The 22,650-nt window shown below is 47.6% G+C and overlaps 1 protein-coding gene across 2 annotated transcripts in view; it reads right to left on the bottom strand.

The window, feature by feature from the left end:
• Positions 1-22,650, bottom strand: part of MARCHF4 (membrane associated ring-CH-type finger 4) — a 110,774-nt gene that overhangs the window by 5,362 nt on the left and 82,762 nt on the right. For both annotated transcript variants that reach the window (XM_068138914.1, XM_068138913.1), the window contains one exon: positions 17,585-17,777. In XM_068138914.1, coding sequence (XP_067995015.1) covers positions 17,585-17,777 — 193 coding nt within the window. The remainder of the gene's footprint in view (positions 1-17,584; positions 17,778-22,650) is intronic.

The raw sequence follows: 22,650 nt of genomic DNA, 5'->3' as shown, positions 1-22,650 counted from the left end.
TCTCCATATATTAGCCTTTTTGCTCTTTCTCTTGTGGCTTTATTATTGAATCCATGCAGAGAGAGGGTCAGATCATGGTCAGCCCTGTAGAGCTCTTTAGAGTCCAGGCAGAATGAACTAGTGACTACCCTGTGTGCAAGGATTACTTCCCAGAGCTGAGAAGCTATTTTGTGGTTGGCAGCACAGGCAAACACAACAGTGCCTTGGCAATAGGCTATACCAAAGCTGTACACATTCCTTATGGTGGTTTCTTATGCTTCCTTTAATTTATTACACATGAGACAGTACCCAGCACCTAACCACTGCTCTTAAGCAAATGACCAAGCCCAAAAGAGCACAGATCCTGGTTCTAGACTGGATTTAAAAGAAGAGGTGAGAAACATCAATACAGGTTAGCTAGACAAGAGTTGTGTTAGTGCAGCTGCCTACCCAATCAGCACATGCCCACAGCATTTGGGAGAGCCAGCTGAGAATTGCTGACTCTGGGGAAAGAGTGGTTTTGAGCCTCCAGTTTGAGGCAACTTTGGAGCAGCAGTTTCCCAGAAATTACAAGCAGTTACCTTCTGCACATTATCATCCTCTGCCACTAAGTGATCTTTTCACCAGGACTTTCATCCTCTAATTAATCTCCTTCTAATTCCCACATTTGCCATGAGTTTTCTTGAAAGAGACAGTAAATGTGGGGGGAAGGAACTGTTTCTCCTGTTTGCCAATAAAGATGCCTCCAAAACAAGGCTTCCACTGACAGTGAGTGGTACATCACCTTTGTGCTGACACTCATATTATCTACAGGAGGAAACAAATCACAGTCCATTCCAGCCATTTACTCTGTCCTGTTTCTCATAAAACCCTGCCTGTCCTGCCACCTGAGCTGCTTGTTTTGTTTCCACCTTCTGCAACAATTCCCTCCTTTGGTTTCCTTTCCAAATGCATTTTCACCTCAGCCAGACAGCTGCCATGCTTTAGCCTGTTTCTGCTGCTTTCATTGCTGGGTGTCAGAGGAAGGTTATGGCAGCTATGATCAAAGTTTAATGTTTGCATGTACAGTAGCGGTGGCTCAGGCCAAGGTAAACCAAGCCTTCTGGGAGCTAACTCTTTCACTGCTGGGCTTTCTATCCACGGACATCATTGCACACACAAATCTTTCTTTCCTTTCTGTGATTTTTTTTTCTTTTTTTTTTTTTTTGGTGTGACAATCTCAAATTCCCTCACTTTTGTTTCCAAAGCTCCAGCAGTTCAACCCTCACTTATCTCTTTGCCTTAATCCCATCCTATATACTTCATCATCATCTGCTTTTTTCTAGTATCATAGTATCATTCAGGGTTGGAAGGGACCACAAGGATCATCCAGTTCCAACCCCCCTGCCATGGGCAGGGACACCCCACACTAGATCAGGCTGGCCAGAGCCTCATCCAGCCTGGGCTTAAACACCTCCAGGGACAGTGCCCCAACCACCTCCCTGGACAACCCATTCCAGGGCTTCACCACTCTCATGGTGAAGAACTTCCTCTTCAAATCCAGCCTGAATCTCCCCACCTCCAGCTTCATTCCATTCCCCCTAGTCCTATCACTACCTGATATCCTGAGAAGTCCCTCCCCAGCCTTCTTGTAGGCCCCCTTCTCAACCTAAGTGCAGAAAAGTGGTTCAGACAAGGGCCTGTCTCTTTTAAAATCCTGTCTGTAGCAGTGGCCAAAAGTACAAGGAAGGGTGTACAAACAAAGCCAGGAGAGTGATGTTTCCTTCATGAGCTCTGCACACTGTAGGAGTGATACCTAGCCACAGATAGTCTCTTTTGGCTCATTTATGTTCCCTAATCATAGGTTTCTAGAGTAGTACAGCAGAATGTACTGACTTTTGCACTGCATTCACTTATTAGGCTGCCCCACCACTTCCCAAATTCTCACAGTCCCCATTAGATCACTCCATTCCAAAAAGCACTTTAGAAGTAACCGTGAATCTCTGTCTCACACCAACTTTGCATGTATCTCACAGTACACAGGACATGAGTCACCAAGCTCCCTCTGAACCCTTCCAACCCATACTGCTTCTCAGTGCAGTTATTTGTGGTTTATACCTCATCCATGACATAAGATAGTCCCTGATGATAAACCAGGAAAAGAGACCCAGGGGGACATCTTTTCCTGCAGGAAATCGGGAAGAGATTGAACCAGGGAGTGGGGAGATGTAGATTCATAATTGAAAATTATGCTGTGGCACCACTAGGACTCTGCACTTTGACTCATTTGAGGAAGGAGATTTGAATACCAGAGTTGACCCAGTGGGGAATGTGGTAATGCTCTCCCTCTCCTCACTCCCGTTCATCATTTCCAGAGCATCTTCATTTCATCCCTCTTTTTCCATCCAGGAGAGTGCAGTCCCCAGAGCAGAGAGGTGCAGAATCAGCACTGCACACCTCACTTTGCTTTTGATACCCTGATGAAATAAACCAGTATGTCACAGTATCGCTGGCTTCAAAGGTATGACTGCCTGGTCCAGTTTGTGTTTGGGGATTTTGATTTCTCTTTTGGAAGGAGAAATCTCTTTATTCAATTCCACCTTGTTGATTGCTTCAATTTGCCAAGATCATTTCAAATGATCAACAGATCCTCCACAGCATTTGCAGCCCTTCCAAGTTTGGCGTCATCTGTGAATTTTATAACAGCACTTCCTGTTTCATTATCTCAGCCATTCATAAAAATATTGAAGAGAGCAGAGCCCAAAACAGCCCTACTTGAAATGTGTTTCCAGGGCACTGAGGTAGCAGATTTTCCATGGTACCCCTGAGTTACAGCTATTTAATCTAGACCACGGCTCTCTAGTTTGTTTAGGAGAAGCATAAGGCAAAGTACCAAAAGCACTGCCCAAGTCATGGCACATCAAACTCCTTTCTCCTTAGCCACCAGGATAACTACCCTCCTGAAATAGATATGGTTATAGTGCCATGCTCATCAATTGGAGCTTAGTCTGGCCTCTGCTGTGAAGGACAACAAAAAGTCCTTCTATAAATACATTAATAGCAAGAGGAAGGGCAGAGACAACCTCCACTCCTTGGTGGACACGGAGGGGAATGTTGTGATAAGGGATGAGGAAAAGGCAGAGATACTTAACACCTTCTTTGCCTCAATTTTTACTAGCAGGACAGAATGTCTTCCAGACAGCTGGCCTTCAGAGCTGGCAGAAGGAGCCAGGGAGCAGCATAGTTTTCCACTGTTCCAAAATGGGGTAGTTGGTGATCTGCTCAGCTGCCTGGATCCCCACAAGTCCATGGGACCAGATGGGATCCATCCTAGGGTGCTGAGGGAGCTGTCAGAGGAGCTGGCCAAGCCGCTCTCCATCATTTTTCAGCAGTCCTGGCTCACTGGCGAGGTCCCAGAGGACTGGAAGCTGGCCAACGTGGTGCCCATCCATAAGAAGGGCCAGTTGGATGAGCCAGGCAATTACAGGCCTGTCAGCCTGACCTCAGTGCCAGGCAAGATCATGGAACAGGTCATCCTGAGTGCATTAACACAGCACTTAGAGGATGGCCAAGGGATCAGGCCTAGCCAGCATGGATTTAGGAAGGGCAGGTCCTGCCTGACCAACCTGATCTCCTTCTATGATCAGGTGACCCGCCTGGTGGATGTGGGGAGGCCTGTGGATGTAGTTTACCTGGACCTCAGCAAGGCCTTTGACACCGTTCCCCATAGCAAACTCCTGGCCAAGCTGTCAGCCCATGGCTTGGACAGCAGCACTCTGAGCTGGGTTAGGAACTGGCTGGATGGCCGAACCCAGAGAGTGGTGGTGAATGGTGCCACATCCAGCTGGCGGCCAGTCAGTAGTGGAGTCCCCCAGGGATCAGTGCTGGGCCCCATCCTCTTTAACATCTTTATTGATGATCTGGATGAGGGCATTGAGTCTATCATCAGTAAATTTGCTGATGACACCAAGCTGGGGACAGGAGTTGATCTGCTAGAGGGTAGAGAGGCTTTGCAGAGAGACCTCGACAGGCTGGACAGATGGGCAGAGTCCAATGGCATGAGATTTAACACATCCAAGTGCCGGGTTCTGCACATTGGCCACAACAACCCCATGCAGTGCTACAGGCTGGGGTCAGAGTGGCTGGAGAGCAGCCAGGCAGAGAGGGACCTGGGGGTGCTGGTTGATGGTAGGATGAACATGAGCCTGCAGTGTGCCCAGGCAGCCAAGAGGGCCAATGGCATCCTGGCCTGCATTAAGAACAGTATGGCCAGCAGGAGCAGGGAGGTCATTCTGCCCCTGTACACTGCACTGGTTAGGCCACACCTCCAGTACTGTGTCCAGTTCTGGGCCCCTCAGTTTAGGAAGGATGTTGACTTGCTGGAACGAGTCCAGAGAAGGGCAACGAAGTTGGTGAGGGGTTTGGAACACAAGCCCTCTGAGGAGAGACTGAGGGAGCTGGGGCTGCTTAGCCTGGAGAGAAGGAGACTCAGGGGTGACCTTATTGCTCTCTACAACTACCTGAAGGGGGGCTGTAAACAGGCAGAGGTTGGTCTCTTCTCCCAGGCAGCCAGCACCAGAACAAGAGGACACAGTCTCAGGCTGCACCAGGGGAGGTTCAGGCTGGAGGTCAGGAGGAAGTTTTACACGGAGAGAGTGATTGCCCATTGGAATGGGCTGCCCGGGGAGGTGGTGGAGTCGCCGTCACTGGAGATGTTCAGGAGGAGACTTGACAGGGTGCTTGGTTACATGGGTTAGTTGATTGGGTGGTGTTGGGTGATAGGTTGGATGTGATGATCTTGAAGGTCTCTTCCAACCTGGTTTATTCTATTCTATTCTATATCTTTCTATGCCCCAGTTAAGCTGATCTGCCCTTCATTTTCTTGATCCTCAGTTCCTACCTTCTTTAATGACAGAGATTATATTCAAAGCTGGGCAATCTGCTTACATTTCCCCAGGAGGTGCCTGGCACCTCCTGCATCCTCCCCAAGTTCCTGATGATGAAATGTTCATGGGTCAGAGACTGCTCCTGCAGCTTCCTCTGAAGTTCATTAGGACATGCTAACAAGGACACAGATAACTCGTTTGAATCTTTTTGAGTCTGTTCTTTGCCGATTCTGCCCTGGGCTCCTTTCTCCTCATTAAAATTAGTTAAGGTTGGAGGACTGAAATGAAGGCAACATTTAACTCTTTGGCCCTTTTGTATCAAATGTTATTTGGGCTCTTAGACATGCCTTGTGCTTCTTACTGTAAATATGCTTATGGCCCATTTCTTGTGGCCTTTTATTATCTCTGTATGGTCATCCTGGAGTTCAGCTCTGACAGCTCCCCATGCCTGTCTGATTTCTAGAGAATTTTCATTATTTTCAGCCTCTTCTTTCTGCCTCTTGTGTGATTGCAGCTTCTGATTTCGGTCCTCAAAGAGCTTCTGATGCAGCCTCAGTGTTCTCTTCCCACGCTTCTGAGTCTTCCCCTGCACAGGCACAGTTTGCTGTTGCGCCTTTAGTATCATTCCTTTTGGCAGCCTCGAGCTGTTCACAGCTCTTTTATCCTTCAGATTCCCTTCCCAAGAGACACTCCCTGCTCTGGTCCCCCGAGGCTGCTGCATTTCTAGAGTCCATTATCCTCACATCACACTTTTCTTCAACTCGGGAATGCTTTCATCGCACAGTCACTTCTCATACAAACTACTGCTAGATACAGATTTTCAGGGATTCTTTGCCTTCAGACAAAATGAAATAGGAAGTACAGCCTCCTTCATAACTGCTACCTCTGCTTTTCAAAACGTACATTTTGTCCCCAAAATGTTTCAAGAGCTTAATGGACAATCTATCTTGCACACAGAAGTCCAGGTAACGGATAACTTGAGACCTCTGCTACTGTCTTTTAGCCATTTCTGGTTGTTCCAAGACAGTGGATCAGTGAGCAGGATGTTTCCAGTCCATAAGGCATCTAGCAAAAGTCTCTTCTGAACAATCCTGGAACTCCACAAGGAGGTGTGCAAGCTGAGAAATGTCCAGCATCAAATCACAATACAACATGAACTGAAAATCTATTTGTAACCATTAGAGCTTGAAGGGATGCTTTGCATATGGAAAAATAATTAGCTGATTACAATCAGGCATTTTCTTATGAATCATTCTCCATAATTATTTATTTATTTATAAAAATATCTAAAGAAGAGACTAAATAAGTACAAATCTGGACACTGTTTTGGCTTGGCAGACCTGGGATGGCTGCATGGCTGAACCCTGCTGAGTGCTGTTGACACATGTCATGGTGAAGCCCATGGGTCTGGGGAAGACAAAGTACTCCTTCTGCCCATCACCCTTTAAGTGCATTTGCTTCAATAGGGCTCCACTGGCAGGCAGCTCTCGCAGCAATGTATATGCCATGCTTGGGCCTCCTCAGTTCACAGCCCTCAAAGGGTGAGACCTCCATGGCCTGGGCAGACCTCTCACCAGCATACACAGAAAAGCTCTCCCAGTTGTCTTTGGACTCTTCCACATTGGGTCATTAACAGCTCAAACAGGCTGGCCCCAAGCCTTCAACTGCTGGTTAACCAGCAAACTTTGTGTTTATTATGGCTTGTCTTCTCTTGTGCAAGCCAGGGTTCAAGGATGGCTCTGCCTTAAAGCTTCCTCAGCCTCAGGTGGGCCAGGACTCCCCACAAAAGCAGTGAGAACCCTTCTTCCTTGCCTCCTCTGCTCCATCTGGCAGAGCAACAGGAGCAGGAGGTCCCATCTGGACGGGTGGTTACACTATACCCCAAGCTCTCTGCAGCCATTAACACCCACCCCCAGACACAGCAAGAGCCCTGCTAGATGGGAGATGAATCCAGCACACCAGGATCTCAGAGGGTCCTCACAGTTGCTGTTCCACTAGGCAAGTGATCATAGCAGATCTCACCTCCTGCCACACTGAGGCTGAGCGTAGGGAGGCAGGCAAGAGAGGCAGCTCTTTTATTACTGATGGGAGGGCTTGGCATGACAACTGGCAGTCAGCACTCTGATTCTACAGGGCGCTGCTGAGCTATACGGTGAGAGACTGTTTCCTAGTTGTGACACTGCAGCACGTTGTAAGTTCATGTAACACAATTATGTCACAGTGATTCCTTTGTGCACAGGGTACTGTGGGATTCCTCTCAGAAGCAGGAGCAGGCCACTCCACGTACATGGCATCTGTAGCTGAGGAATGAGTAACATTTTATCCAGTGGGGTGAATTGAGAGGACAAATAGAATTTCCTGTTGTTAGGCTTGGGGAGCAGATAGGATCTCAGGGCACTATGCTGTAGAAACACTGAGGGAGCTTTCATGGCTGCCAGGAAGATGCCAGCTCCTCTGTGAGGTGCTACATTTTATCCCAGGGCAGCCATCCTCATTCATGTCCTCTGCCCGCCCTCCTGTTTCTCTGCAGCACAGACTGAGCCTTGTAGACTAAGCTGGTAAGGCCTCAAGCAAGGAAGGACTGGCAAAATTACGAAGCTGATAGGACAGGAATTTCCATTTCACTCAGCCCTTTCACGTGGTTTGTTTGCCATAGGAAAACTGTATCAGCTGTCTGTGAGATGGCACCTGTGGTGGAATTCCTGAGCTGAATCTGCAAGCCACACACAGCTACACCACTGCCCTGGAAGTGCCACAGTATTTTCAGCTGTAAACATAGGAGCTACCAACCACTAACCAACCACTACAACTTTATCCTGCCCAGCCCTTTTATGCTCTGCCTCAAATTTGGGGTGAAAAAAAAACCAACAAAACAAGAAATAACAGCAAAAATAGGTAAAATAAAACCAGAGAAATCCTCACTCAGGCAACAGATAACCATAAACACCACACACACACACACACACACACCCCCCCGCCCCCTGTAAAACTTAGCTGGCTTTGGACAGCTACAACAAAATGGATGTTGTGCCCTTAAGGGCTCTTGTATTGCTGTGGTATTTAATTCACAGTGCATGATAAAGCAGAGGATTAAAGGGCAGTCTCTAGCTATGCAGGCAGCAATAAATGAGACTCTTCCTGGAAAAAGCAAATAAATAAAGACTGTAGCTCCACCAGCAGAACAGGCTTGCTTTTGAATCATACATCTCCAGCATCATTCCCCACTTGTGAATCTACCCATCACTGTGACAGTATAAACAGAGTAGGGCTTGAAGGCATTAACCATATACCCCCTTGCTTTCTTAAAGTTTCACCTCTTTGGTTTGTAGCTAGGATTACACTGGTATTTCTGCCCCCTCCAAAAATATTTTAAACAGACATGAGAGCTGCACTTCTTATCTTGATAGACCTCTGTGCATGAGAGATCAAAGACACTCATAGTGTGCATGACAGATACTCCTAGGTTTTTAAAAGGGAGAAGAAGATAATTTCAGATTATATTTAACAGAGCACTGGCCAAATGAACAGCCTGGTCTCTGGGTCCCTGTTTCCAGACATTCTCTGACAGAAGTCCACAGAGGTGGATACTCATGGTGAGGAGAAAAGCCACGTGGCTTCCAATTTACTACACTTGCACCACAGCAGTCAGCCCTTCAGGTCTAGGTTCTGAACCTTTCTATCCTACAGCTAATGATACTTTTGACCAAAACATTCTCAGTCATTCCTGGGACATTTCTTTAAAGGCAAAGCCAGGCAACAGCACTGTTTGTGTAGGGCTTGGAAATCTGGAGTGAGACTTGAAAAAGTCACGCTGTCCCCCAGCCTGGAAGAACAGATATTTCAGACAGGTGAGAATGCTTCATTTGGACTTGGATTTTTAAAACTGTTGTACACCAGTTCTGACACTGAATTTTAAATACTCAGCATGAGCAGTCATCTCTAAATGCTAAATCAAAATGCTTTGTTCAATAATGATCAAAACATGACATTTGCTCATTGAAGGTAGAACTAGTGCCTCCCTCTCTGCTTTTATTAGCAAATGAAATTCTGTAAGACAAAAAAAAAGGAACAGTTCACAGTTTTTCAGTTTCTGGGGGATGCAGATCCTGTCTGAGCCTGATCTCTCCAGACTGCTTCAGGCTCTTCCACAAGGAGAAATGGGTACCAGTTAGGAGAAATATAAAGGTGAGTAAAGATCACCCTTAGCAGAGTGTCTCCCAGGGTAACGTTGGGCACATAGGCTAAATTAATGTACCTGGGAGTGCCTCTGAGGTTGCAGGTCAGCATGTGCATTGTGATTGCTTCTGCTTCCTTGTTGGAACAAGATGTGGGCATCTTTCCCTTCTGGCATATAGGGAGACATCCTATGGATTTGGCACAGAAAGCACTCATGGTGATCTCTGGTCAGCTTTTTGTCAGGATATGTGTCCCCAGGACACACCATGGTGCAGTCTGTGTTTGGCTGCCTCCACAGCCATGGCAAAATCTTTCATTGCAGACCCTGGGATTTCTGTGAGATTTCCAGGAGCATTCCACCTTGGGTGCTGCAGCCTCTCACCTGCTCCACCCTCTCACTTGCTCCACCCCATCTTCTCCTCTGCAAAGGTCCTTATCTCTCACACAGAGGCTCTCTTTAAAATTAAAGCAAGCAGTAGGAGTCAAGAAGACAAGCATCCATCATTCCTCATCTGTTACTAGCTAGGATCTCTGGGAGGCCAAAACTTTTGTCTTCCTGCTCTGGCTATGCAATTTTCTTCCACTGCAGCTGAAGTCCTTTAGGGACTATGAAACCCATCTGAATGAATGCTGATGCAAGCTAAAGGGACAGTAAGAGTTCATATGGGATCCATCATTGCTGAACTGATGAGAACACAAGCAGTGGAAGGAACTGTGAGTGCCTAGGCCTGTAGCAAAGGTCTGGAGAAAAGCTTTGTAGGACACAGAGTGATCTCTCACGTGGCCATGGCTGAACAGAGTGATTTGTCCCACTTGGCATAGTAAAAGCCTGGACCTTTGGCTCTTCAGGCTTCTCTGCATTTAGCAGGTAGTGATGACTGCCCTCTCCACACTGGCCCTGATTGAATATCATTGCTGTGGGTTTATTTGCTGGCTGGACCTCTTCTCAGAAGGTCAAGTGTTGGCTGGACTACTGGGCACAGGATTCTTGGGTGTTATTTAATCTTACTGAACAACTTCTGCTAAACACTGCATGGTTGTATGGGTATTGTGAAAACAGCTGTGCCATGGGGCAGAGGAAACCGCGCTGTGGTCACTATCAGTGGGTCTTGGTTCAGGAAGAAAAGTGCTGCCCTGGGAAGTAATTTTAAGGCAGAATAAGTTAAGCAACTTAAGTTCAGCAACTTAGCCCATGGGCCTGCTTGCAGTATTCTTGCTTACAGACTGTTATATCTGGGTCTGAAAGATGGCTCTGTTGGTAGGCAGCCATCCCTCCAGGAGAAGAACTGATTAGTCACTACTTTAAGAAGCTGCCTCTGCCTGGATTCCTGTTAATCATACAATCACAGAACGGCGTAAGTTGGAAGGGACCTTAGAGATCATCTACTCCAACCTCCCTGCTGCCTCTCTTCTCACTGTTGCTTCTGGTTGGGAACACACCACAAGCAGCCTCATCCACTATGCATGGGGGATGATGCCCCTGCAGCCTTGTCTTTGACGATGAAGTTGACTTCTTTAGCTATAAGCCACAGCAACATGCCATGGACAACAACCTCTCACCTCCAGGAGCAGTGTGTCTGTGGGGATGGAGCGTGTAGTAGGAGGAGTGATCCTACAGAAGTCAGTTGGAAAAACAGAGCCTGGCACAGAGCCAAGGACTTTTCCCATCCTTTACTAGATAGCACAATTTGCGCAGCTGGTGCGGGAGCTCCTACCAGCTGCCTACAGGGGAATCTCCTGCCATAGTGTAGAAGCTGTGACAGGTAGGTGAGTGCTTCTGCCTCTGCACATGGATGAGAGCTAAATCCAGGGACACCAGGCACTTTATTCCACCATGAGGTTTAGCGGCAGGGAAGCATCAGCCTGATGATAATGTATCACCCCCAGAATCTCAAGATGCAGCTCACAAGGCAAAAGGATTTATTCTCTTCCTCAGAAAATGTTAATTATGTTGCCCTCATTAAATGCTAAGCACACTGATCCACTGGAGCAGAGAGCACCATATGCTAATTCCTGACAAAATACATCTCTGGAGCACTGTAGAAACAGTGGTAAACTTCATGGAGATGGGTGTGGTGTTGAAAGGACACATGTGAAAGGCTGGATGCTGGTCTGCATGCTGGAAGCCAAGCTCCCTCCCTGCAAAGAGGGTGGGGGTTCAGAGCCAGTTCCAAACCCTACGGCTCTTTGTTCAGCAGTGATGTGCTTGTTCTGTGGAGAGCTGCCAGAGCCGCACTGGAGTTCAGTAGGTGCACGCTGAGCCTCTGCAGAAATGCCTGCTGGTGACAGCAGCATGCATGCACGCACGCCGGCTGCCCCACTCTGCTCTCTTACTGAATAATCAATGCAGCATTAGATAAAAATAGGTCCTGGCTTTCAGGAATGGAAAGGTGGCATGTCTTGGCTTTGCCAAGCATCCGCTATTCCTGGATAGTGGCCAAGGAGTTAGTCGGCAGATCAGCTGTGCATTGCTGCTTCTTGTGCTGCTGGACCAGGTGCAGGGCCCTCAGTGACTGCCTTCAGGGGTGGTCCCTGCCCAGATGGATGGGGAGTTCCATGAAATACCCTGCGGGCAATGTTTCTGTCTCCACACCCCACTTTACATCTGATAAATCAATTTGCTTGGGGATCTTTCAAGCACACACACTGTGGCTGAATATATATAAACCAGGATTCAAAGTGCAAAAACAGTGAACTGGCTGCCTGACTTTATCTCAGATGCCTGCTCTGATGATAGGAGATGGCTCTGTTCACTCCTCCTGGTAGCTACATCCTGGTAGCTGCAGTTTTCAGGCAAACTGGGCAAGAAGTGCATGAACAGCATGGTAAGTACTGCATTAAGCTGGAGAGCATGGAAGACTTCTGCATACTCTCATAAGTCTCTTCCAGGTATGTTAAACCATGAATGGTTTCTGCCTGGGCTGGTCTCAGGTTTCTCCTCTGAAGACATTTGCTGCACTACTTTACCTTGTGCTGTGTTTTTAGGATGTAATCAAGCCAAGACATGGGTTTAGTGCTTCCTCAGGATTGATTCCCTACTGCTGTAGCAATTCTTCCTTCTTTGTACCTTCAGACACTACAAAAATGTGAATCAAAACATCTGCTTTCCTTTTGAGAACGAGATCAATACGAATGAATACCCTGAAGATACTTCATTTCTCAGTTTCTCTTGATTTTATTGGGACTCCTAAATCCTTTGAATGCTGAGGGCCCAAATGACCTGGCTAGAAACCACCCTGAGACTACCTCAGCCTGGAATTTCCTCTAGGAAGCAAAGCTCACTTAAAACCACATTAGTCTTGGCAGGAAGTTTGAATTGTGACTGTCTCAAGGAAGCTCCATTAATTACTGCTCCCATTGCACTATGAAAGATCAAATGCTGTGGATTATTTTTAATTGGCTATTGATTTCTTAGGTTATTACCTACGGTTGTGCTGAGATGCCATCAGACATACTGGATGCTTTTGATTATTCTTGCTGGCAGCTAGGATTAAAAACAGTGGGCACACGCTTCCTGATCTGTAATGGATCGCCATGGTGTGCCAACAAAAATCGTTGGCAGGATGAATGGTCCTGCTTCGCCTGTCTCTTGTGCTATTGCACTGCAGTGCAGCTACTGTTTTGAAGGCAAATACCCTCTGGGACAGGCTGCCAAGGAAAGCTTCAAAGATCATGAGGATTTAGTGCTTGCGAAAGAGTGTGGTTGTCAGCACCAAGGCAGGGTGAGTCAGAGATCAAGGACTGGGTGGGCATGGACAAAGCATGGATCACCTGACTGTGATCCAAGGAGAGACAGATCGGATTGCTTTTGCATTGCTGGGGATAAACCCTGCATTGTGCCAACCCCAGGGATGCTTCTGTGTGAGCATGAGCAGGACAGCACACACAAACCAGAACAGTGACAGCCATGCACACGCAACCTGGTAATGGCGTTCCTAAGATGTGCTTCTCCCTTGGAGCTGATCTGGTGATGCCTGAGCCTAGAATGTGACGTGCTCTCATTATCTGGCAGAGTTCCTCCTTGTTTAACAGGAGCTGGTTTCCTGTCCTCCTGACCTCAAATGACACCTTAATCTACAAACACTGACTTTCCCTAATTGCACCTTGACAGAGAAAGAGGCAAACCCCTCCTTCCCCCTCCAAGGACTGTCACTTAATTAACAGGCAGGTATCTCTCAGGATTTACAGCCTAACTCTAAGCTGCTACTCTCCCTAACTCAGGCCTATGAAAGCTCACTCCATTTATCTCTGCAGTTCAATATCCACATTTCTGCTAATCCCTCTCTATGCCAGCTCTCTGGATTTACCTCTCATTGACCCACGGAGAGGGCAGTTCATCAAACGAACAGTCCCCATCTCACTCTCCCTTCACTTCCTCGTTGCTCATCTCAAATGCCTTTGTTGTAGATGGCTTCACAGCAGAGCAACACCTAAGCTGGCACTATTACCAGTTTCCAGTTTAATCCAACTCTCGTGTCTCTCCTACAGACATGACCAGAGATAGCACACATGAAAGAGGGAGAGATCACAATCAAAGACGTTGAGGCTGGCTGGATATCAAGAAGCATTTAGTCTGTTCCTCCTTCACAAACTGGGATCATCTCTTTGCAACCCATTCTTGACACATGTTTTCTAACAGGTTCTTTAAAAAAACCCCAGTACTGGAGACTCCCACAAATTCCAAGCAATTCTCTCCTGCGCTTCCTGCTCTCCTGCTGGATGTCTGAGAGAAAGGGGGAGAATAATGTTGAAAGACCATCTTGTGCTTCTTTCCCAGATGGACATGGCTTCTGGTACCTGGGGCCATACCATCTGTCCTACTGGTCATGAGGAGCAAATCCATTTTACTTTGGTTATGGTTTTGTTTCTACAGTGGGCAAAGAGGTAGCAAATAATGTCTGTTTCTTACAACTGTGTTTTGGTGGAGTATGCTAGGATATTGCAAAGTCAAAGGAAAACTAGTGAGTGAATGCGAATGAGTGGCTGATTGTGTGTGGCTGAACGTCAAACCCAAGACCTCTGGATTTTGATGCACCACTCTCTGAATTAACAGTTGTATTTTGAGAGCTCAGCTTGAAGGTGATCTGACTATTTCAGCTCAAATAGCACTCAAGCAAAGATAACAACAACTAAATGACTTGTGCTTAGGGAGCTATATGTGCAAGTGAGCACTCATGCCCTCACCTTTGACTCCACCTGAAAAAAGACTGGTGCTGCTGTGGGGTTGCCCATGCAAATTGCCATGCAAATTGTCTTGGGGAATTGCTACCTAAATCCTGTAATGACTTAATAGAGAGGAGATCACACAAAACATCTGGGCAGTTGCTGACTAGGCATGTATTCCCTGTTTGACAGTAGTCAGGATCTCTGCAGGTTTGGTGTCTTCTCCAGCTTTGAGACTCTGCAGTGCCAGAGGAAATGTCCTGTTGAGCCTGTGCAGCGACAGGTTGTGTAAACTGGCCTCCTGGACAAATGGTTACTCAATGAACATGAGACATCCATGGACAATCAAATGGGAACTGAAACAAACTACAGAGGAGCTCTGCTTCAGCGCATCCACTTTTGAGTTCATACCTTGTCTTTCAAACCTCTGCTCCTCTGCCAGTAAAAGCAAAACTTGGGATCAAACTGGGGAACAAATAGAATTCATACAATTAGTGTAGCACCTACAGCTAAGGCTGCCCAGCCTGTTACCAAAAGGAGCTGAAAAGAACAAGTGTGGTAGGACTGAGTGCACTTAGTGCCCTGCTCTTTCCCCATCGCTGAGCATTTCTTAGTTCCTAAATCTTTTCTACCCACCCCCAGGCTGGGAAGCAAAAGGGGAAAAGGGCTGGGCTGTAGAGGGACAGACACCAAAATGCACAGATAGCACTCTGGCATTTCCAGAACTGTTGTGACTGCAATTATCCACGAGAGGTTTTATCCTGGACTTACAGAAGTGGAGTTAAAGCCCAGCAAGGAGTAACAAGAACCTTGGGCCATGTTGTCAGTCAGGAGCAGAACTCTGAATCTCTGGACCCAGCTTTGCCCAGGTGTGATCAAAGACCCTGTATGAGGCTGCAAGGTTTGGGGGAAGGATAAAGAGAGGGACAATAGCTATTCCACAGTGAGAAACTCACTGTGAGTCTTCTATGCAGCTGGCATCACTGCATCCATCACAGCAGAGCAAAGCTATAATGCTAAAACCAGTTGCAGAGTTCCATTTGATCAGCTCCTTCTGCTGGCTTGAGCTGGCCTGGTCTCTCCACAGGACAGACCAGCCTTTTGGCTAGTGCTAGTGCAGCCCCCTGAAATCATCAGGGCTGGAAACATGGGCATGGACAACCAGAGTCACAGCTTTCTGTGAAGCCCTTGTTTGCCACTACGCTCAAACCGGGCAGAGAAAGAAGTGGAGCAGGAGGCCGAGAGGAGAATGAACACCACATAGCAGCTGGCACTGGTGAGAGCTCCTTTCCCTCCATGGCAGACCTAGAAGGAGCAGCATCTGGGATTGCAAAGGGTATTGATGCACAACACAAGCATGCTGGAGTGTGGCTGGCTGCAGGCATATATGACCTTTGCTAGAGAAATGTATACAAAAGCTCATGTGGTCCAGAACACCATCTCTCCTGGTCAAGCATGGATGGGCTGCCTGGTAGCACAAGCAGACATGCTCCACACAGCACAACTGGCACCATCTCTGAGTAGTCTCTGAGGTGCTGGGCAAGAGAAGCCACACAAAGACATGTTCACTCACTGCATCTGTAATGCTTGCACTCGCCTTTGAATTTGTGGGAAAGCCAGCACACTTGGCACACCAAGACTGCCAGCTGTGCAGGGAGGACCATGAGACAATGGGCTGCACTAAGCCATGACTCTGAAGTATTCCTGCTTGTTCTTTGGCTGGAAAAAATCATAAGGACATTAAGCTTAATGGTGTCATCAGTGGAGATGCAAAGAGACTTTTTCCCTCTCACAGAAGGTGGAAAAGAGGAATAGAGGCCAGGCCCTTAAACAAATTACTCAGAAAGAAACAAAGAACCTGAAAGCTGGATCTGTCTGCCCAGTTCCCCTTCAGTTCATGGCTGGTGTGGTTTGTTCTCTGCTGTGTGGGAGGATTTAGCTGCCATTGACAGATGAGCTAATCAGTTACCCTCAGCTCTTGAAGGTTTAGCAAAGCCAGTTAATCATGTTACTGACATCTGTCCAGGCCAGGGTTCTCCAGTTCTGTCCTCTGCCAGCAAGGCAACATAAACTCATACCACATGTACCGTAGGGATGATTTTTTTTTCACTCTCAATTCTGCCAGCAAGAGGATGTCCTCAGTGGATATTGTATCAACATCTGCGTGCCACCTGTCTCTCACCTCCTTTCCCACCCTTTGTTGCTGAAGAAATGTAGTAGCTCCCCCAGTATCTTATGAAGGAGCAGGATGATCTCTACAGACCAAGTGCCTGTCTTGTCAGCACAGTAGCAGGAGGCCCAAGTCCTGTGCTGGAAGGATGCTGAAGCCAAGAGCCATTTGAGCATGGAATCAGGGTATGCAGTCCAGATCCCTGTCTTTGCTGCTGGATTTGTTTTACTTCTGTTCCCCAGTTTTACCAACTGCTGCTCTGTGATATAGTCTGTCCTGCTTCTCCTGAGGGCTAAACTGAAGGCTGTGCTCCTTTCCTTTGGAGTAGCTCCATCTACACAAACACATCCACTAAGTCAAGAGGATTGCCTCAGCCCACTGAGCTCCTGGGAGGCTCCTTCTGCCTTTACACTAATGATGGAAAGACCCAGACATGAAGAGGTCACTGGGACCCTCTTTGCTTCTTGGTAGGGTCACTTGAACTGATATTGTCTGGTGGCCTGTACTTAGGTGGATGCTGCTCAGAACTACGTTTGGGTATGGCTGGGGTTCACTGGACAGTTTTGGTAACCATCTCTCTTTCAATGGCATGGTGGATGAGTACTTCTGCCCCCATCCTGCTGACCTGCACTGGGGCTACAGCTCTTAGCGAGACCCTGCTGAGGACAGGCTGCCAGCATACACTTTACTGTCTGGGCTTGTTCAGTGTGGGGAAGCTTTATCCTCAGAGCTGCTCTATAACAGCAACCTGACAAGGACCTTAGCCTGGGCCATGATTTGGGCTGGTTGGGACTTGCAGCACAAGGGTAGGTCAAAGAAGGGGCAACCACCCCTGCCTAGCATAGAGACTGGGATGGAGAGCCAAGGAGTTGCATGTGGAGCAACTCTGCCATACCCCACCATGGGACAATTCCACAATTAGCAGTACCAGAAAGGATGGAGTTTCTCAAAAGCCTCACACTCCTCTCCGTCTTATTGCTCTGAAGAGAGGTTTGTCTCTCTCTGGGGTTTCTGCAGGTTCCTCTGCAAGCCCAGCCAAGGAAACGCTCTGTGGCTGCCCAGATGAGCATAGGACTGTGAAAAAGGTGCCACAAAAGCAAAGAGGAAGAAAAGCCAGGGAGGTTCAACTTGAGCTGAGCTATACCAGCTGGCTCTCCATGCTCTCTCCCACTCCTCTCCACAGGTGAGAGGGCAAGTGACCTCTGCAGAGCCATAAGATACAATCACCCACCTATACAGACAATGTCCATGAAGCCGTACATTCCATAGCAGATCTGGAAGAGCAGGTCCTGGCGCTGCCATTTGGCTGAAGGACTGAAGGTCGACCAGATGAGCCACGAGATACTGGCGATGAGGAAGAGGGAACCCAGGATTGCTGCTGCTATCTGAACCTTCTCAATGACTGTCAGAGAGATGGCCTGCCACTGCAAGGGGAGGCAATAAGGAGAGGGGACAAGGGAGAGAGGAAGGAAAAAGAGAAGAGGTTAGTTACTTGGGGCACATTGCTGTTTTACATCATTGTGGTGGTTTTGGAGACCTCAAAGAGTACCTATGAACGTAGATGCTTTTACCTGGTCAACATCTGGGGTGGAGCATGGCTGTTGTTCAACCGTGCATAGCCTCATGTTTCCTGACATCGTTGCTGGAGAGGCAATGAAGAAGAATCCTGCATCTCACCAGGAAAGCACAAAGACCTCAGAGAGGGAGGACTGGGAGCAAGACACCAAAAGTAACACCCTCCATGGCAGTAGGTGCCATCACAAACCAGGACATGCAGTTGCTACTTCAAATAGAGGCTAAGCCGCTTCCTTGGCCAGGGCATCCTACTACCATGAGACAAAGTATCTCAGAGAGCCAAGCTTTCCTTTGGAGGCCTCCCATTAGCTGGCTCTGTGCCACTTTTTGAGATCTGACAGGATCACAGCACTAGGTAGGATCTCTCAGTGACGATGCACATCCCACAAAACTTGTTACAAACAACACAAGTTGCTGTGGTCAGGACATCCTGCTTTTAGACGATGACACATCCAGGCTGTGTTCCAAGGTAAACGTCAATGCTTCTTCCTCAGAAGCAGAAAAAATAGAAATGACTCCCCCAAATCCATTCACTGTGTCAAACAGCTTTGTATAAGCTACAGTATAAATATCCTAAACCCGGACTCCTTTCTGTCATCCAGCACAAAACCTCCCCACTCAGATTTACACTGCTAAGAGAACTGCCCTGTTAAAATCAAGAAGAGAAACTGCTGTCCTTAACAAGACTTGGGGACATGGTCTGTAGCCCTTCCTGCAAATCAGAAATCAAAGAGAGAAAAACCCAAACCACCAGGCTGGGTGGCTGGGAAGAGACATTGTCTCCTGGCATCCAAGTATATAGGCCACCTTTAGCTGTGAAATACGTGCCCTTGAAATCCCAGTGGGATTGGCAGAAGAATAAATAAAGGTGGACTTCAACCTCCTGCAGGTATAGAGGATTCAGAGAAATTGAAAATATTTAGCTTGGATTCAGCCCAATTTAGTGTCCCTGTGAAGTGTCATCTCTGGTGAGGCCTCAGCACCCTGTAGGTTTGTAAAACATACCCTGAGATAGCAGGGTCATCCATCAAGCCTCATCATTCTGCATGGCAAGAAGGCAATTCAGGTTTTGGGCCCCTCTTTAATACCCAGGACAGCTAGGAGTTATCAGTGGTTTTGGGGAGGTAGAGAAGACTTTGAACCCTGACCAAAGGTCAAGAAAGACAACAAGTGACTTGTGTTGGTATAGGCATGCATGGCATTGTTATCAGTCTAATGAGCAAACCCCTGACTGATCCCTGCCAAGGGCTGACTTTGGAGAGGAACAGACAAGCGCATCAGCCTGAGGCTGAGGTCTGTGGGTTGCAGCTGGAAGGAGATTGCCTGGCTTAGCTCAGAGGTGAGCTGAAGTGCCTGCCTCTGCCAGCCTTGCTTCTTGGCTTACACCCTGCAGGGGTAGTGAGCCCTCAAATCGTATGTCCGGGATGTGCAGCATCAGTGAGGAAAGTGGTACCAGGTCATTTTATGATTGGCCATAGAGTAGACAGCCATAAAGCTGCTGAGCAGAGAGCAAGCATGTTCCCTGCTGAAGCAGGCCTGGGGTCAGCTCCCTCAGATCTTCTCCCTGGGCTCAGTCTACCCTAGACCCCTTCCTGCCATTCACTCCAGCAGGTGGCCCAGCCAAAGGCAGACCTTGAGCACTAGGGATACTCAGTGACTTCTGCAACAGCCTGTTCTCACTCTGCCATAGCCCAACCTGCTCCATGTCTCACCAAACTGGGCCACACAAATGGCCTCTGTGCCATGAAGAAGCAGAGGTAGTGAACATCCCTCCTCTTATGTTTGGAAGGTTGGTGGTGGCAGTTGGAATGTGGCAAGGCTGATGCAGGGGTGGTAGAGTCCACAGGAGATGCACAGCTGTGTAAATCCTCTTCTGATGTAAGACAAAGCAAACACTACCCAGTACCCATCGACCCCAAATTTGGGCATGTGGTGGGCAGGGGGTTTGGGTACGTGCATGGGGTTGCACTTTCACCCTTGCAGCTTTCCCCAGACCTTATCTCCCCTTCCAGTGACTCTGGCAAACACAGAGGGTAGGTGAGTGCGCGGAGCCCAGTGCACAGCCCTGCAGGTTTTACTGCAGGGCCCTCACCCTGACCCGTGTGTGCCTGTGCCAGCCAAATCATTCTGCATCATTTCTTTCTCAAGAGGAGGTAATGGGCAGGCTCTTCACCATCTGTCTGGCACACTGCAAGGCCTGTGGAGGCAACAGGTTGTTCCAAGGTAGCAATTAAAGACAAAGAACGGAGAAGGGGCTGTTTTCTACAATTAGAAGCCACGTAGCACCAGCACCACTGCTTTGCAGAGGCAGGGAGGTCTAGGTACAACACTAAATATACTGTCAAAGGGGAGAGGGTTCAGGGCTTACAGAAGTTACACCTGGGTGAAAGCTCCAGACCCTGCTCCCTTTGGTTGGGAACAGAGAGGCTGGGACACAGGCAGGGACACTGCCTGATGCTGTTCAGCTGGCAGTAGCTGCCAGGAATTTCACTGCAGTGATAATGAAGAGGCTGGAGTCTGTCAGCTGTGCCAGGGGGTAGGAGATTCTCCCCTGGCATCTGCCACTAAGTGACAGTGACACACACAGCAGCAGTCCTGACTCTGTTCAGGAGGTGGCACTGGGGTGTGATTACCCTCTGGCAAGGAGGTAAATGGGTCATAGCTGAACACGGGGGAAAATAACCAGCTTGCAGAAAAATTTAATATTTTCCAGAAAAGAAAAAAAAAAGTAAGTAATAAATGTTGTATTTCCTCTCTGGCAACCCTAAGAACTGCAATTTAGTGTCCCACATGTAGCCTGAGCCACCAATAACTGGAACCACTATTTTTTCATCTTTTAATTTAATTTTGCTACACATCTTGGGGTATGAGGTTTGCACAAAGAGCAGAAAAGAGATGAAACAGAGGATAAAGTGTGTTATCCAGTGAGAGCACAGACAGAAGGGCCAAAGAGCTGTTCAGAGGTGGAACATGCTAATGAATTTCATCTGCAAGAGCTGGGCCTGATGCATTCCTGCACTGACAGTCTTGGAAGCCCACCTCAAGCAAAGGAGTGTGCCTCACGGATTTCATAACAGCCCTCAGAAGATAATTTTCTAAGAGGACTTTCCTAACCCCTCTCCACCATCATTATGACCAGCAGACCAGGGATTTGGTGTGTGACCCTATTGTCCTTGGGTCACCAGTAGAGTTACAAAGAAAGGTCTCAGCAGTGCTGCAGACTCCATTTACCAGCAGCACATCTAAAACACCCAAGGCTCCTGGTGTAAATGCCTGGCTGCAGATGTCACCCCCCCTCCCTCCACATCTCCAGCTCAAATGTTCAAGCTCTAGCAAGGTTACAGTGTCAAGCAACCCCACCTTGCAGGGGGAGACCTAAAACTGAGCCCTTCTTTCCTCACTTGATAATGGCTGTTGAGTCCCAGATAACCGCTGAGCTGTACTGAAGCGCACCTTTAACAACTGCCACCACCCAGGCTGTCAGTCAGGAATGTGACCTTTAAGCAGGTAGAAAACTCTACAGACATTCTGCCAGTGCCGAACAGGGCAGCACTAAGGACTTGGCAGTACCAGAAAGCTTTAAAGGCCCCTTTTGTGCGCTCCAGGCTTACAATAGCTTCAGATCATGCATAAGCAGCTCTCTGTGATGGCTTTCCACTTGTGCTGGAAAAAGGGCTCTGTCCCTCCAGACCATTCTGAAAGAATGTCCTCACTCACTCAGGAGCTGTCTGTCTGCTCTCTGCTACCATCCCTCTAGGCTGAGCTCTCTGGCACACCACCCAGATGTGCACATACAGAACACCACACTCTCTTGCAGTGGTTTCTTCTCAGAGTTTCCCCATTTTCCCGAAATACCAAAGTTCTGCAGCCCAGATGCCTCAGAAAGGGTTCCTTTGGAGATGAGGCCTGACATTTGTAATTACCTTAGCCAGGGGCCAAGCTGGGACCAGTACCTGCCAGTCATGTCCCTCTTGTTTTCTTGCACTGTTTCACACCCTGTGAGCTGTACTTGGGATAAGCCCATTTCCATGTTTGCTTCAGCGCTTCTGCTCGGAGGCTTGTGAGTGAAAGCTCCCGCTGCTAATGTAACACACATTAATAATGTCATTACTACAGTATTTAAGGCCTGATCTCTATCTCCCTTTCTTTGACACCAGCAGTCTCCAAAGGTTCCCAAGCCCCAGCAATGAGCAGATCCAAGGCAGATATTTGCCTGCAGAAGATACCTATGTCTTACTGCAGCAGCTTGCAAAGAAGACTTGCTTGCTGGGAAAGCCTTCCTACACTCCTTTGAGAGCTCCATCACGCCTGCCTCAGACAGCTCAGTTTATTTTTATTGCCGTATCTGACACGTCCCCTTAGTAGGCACCATTAACATCCTCAGCTGTGCTAGTCAGCAATTTAATTTTCAGACCCAGCATCACAACCAAGCAGAAGTTTCTCCTTGAAGGTTGGAGTGGACCATTTCCTTTCCTTTCCTTTCCTTCTTTTCTTTTTTCTTTTCTTTTCTTTTCTTTTCTTTTCTTTTCTTTTCTTTTCTTTTCTTTTCTTTTCTTTTCTTTTCTTTTCTTTTCTTTTCTTTTCTTTTCTTTTCTTTTCTTTTCTTTTCTTTTCTTTTCTTTTCTTTTCTTTTCTTTTCTTTTCTTTTCTTTTCTTCTCTTTTCTTTTCTTTTCTTTTCTTTTCTTTTTTCTTTTCTTTTCTTTTCTTTTCTTTTCTTTTCT

Source organism: Melanerpes formicivorus, unplaced genomic scaffold, assembly GCF_026170545.1.
Source record: "Melanerpes formicivorus ecotype bairdi unplaced genomic scaffold, bMelFor1.0.p_v2 SCAF_5, whole genome shotgun sequence".
Lineage (NCBI taxonomy): Eukaryota > Metazoa > Chordata > Aves > Piciformes > Picidae > Melanerpes > Melanerpes formicivorus.
Note: the sequence above shows the minus strand (reverse complement) of the source record. Positions and strands in the feature narration are given on the sequence as shown.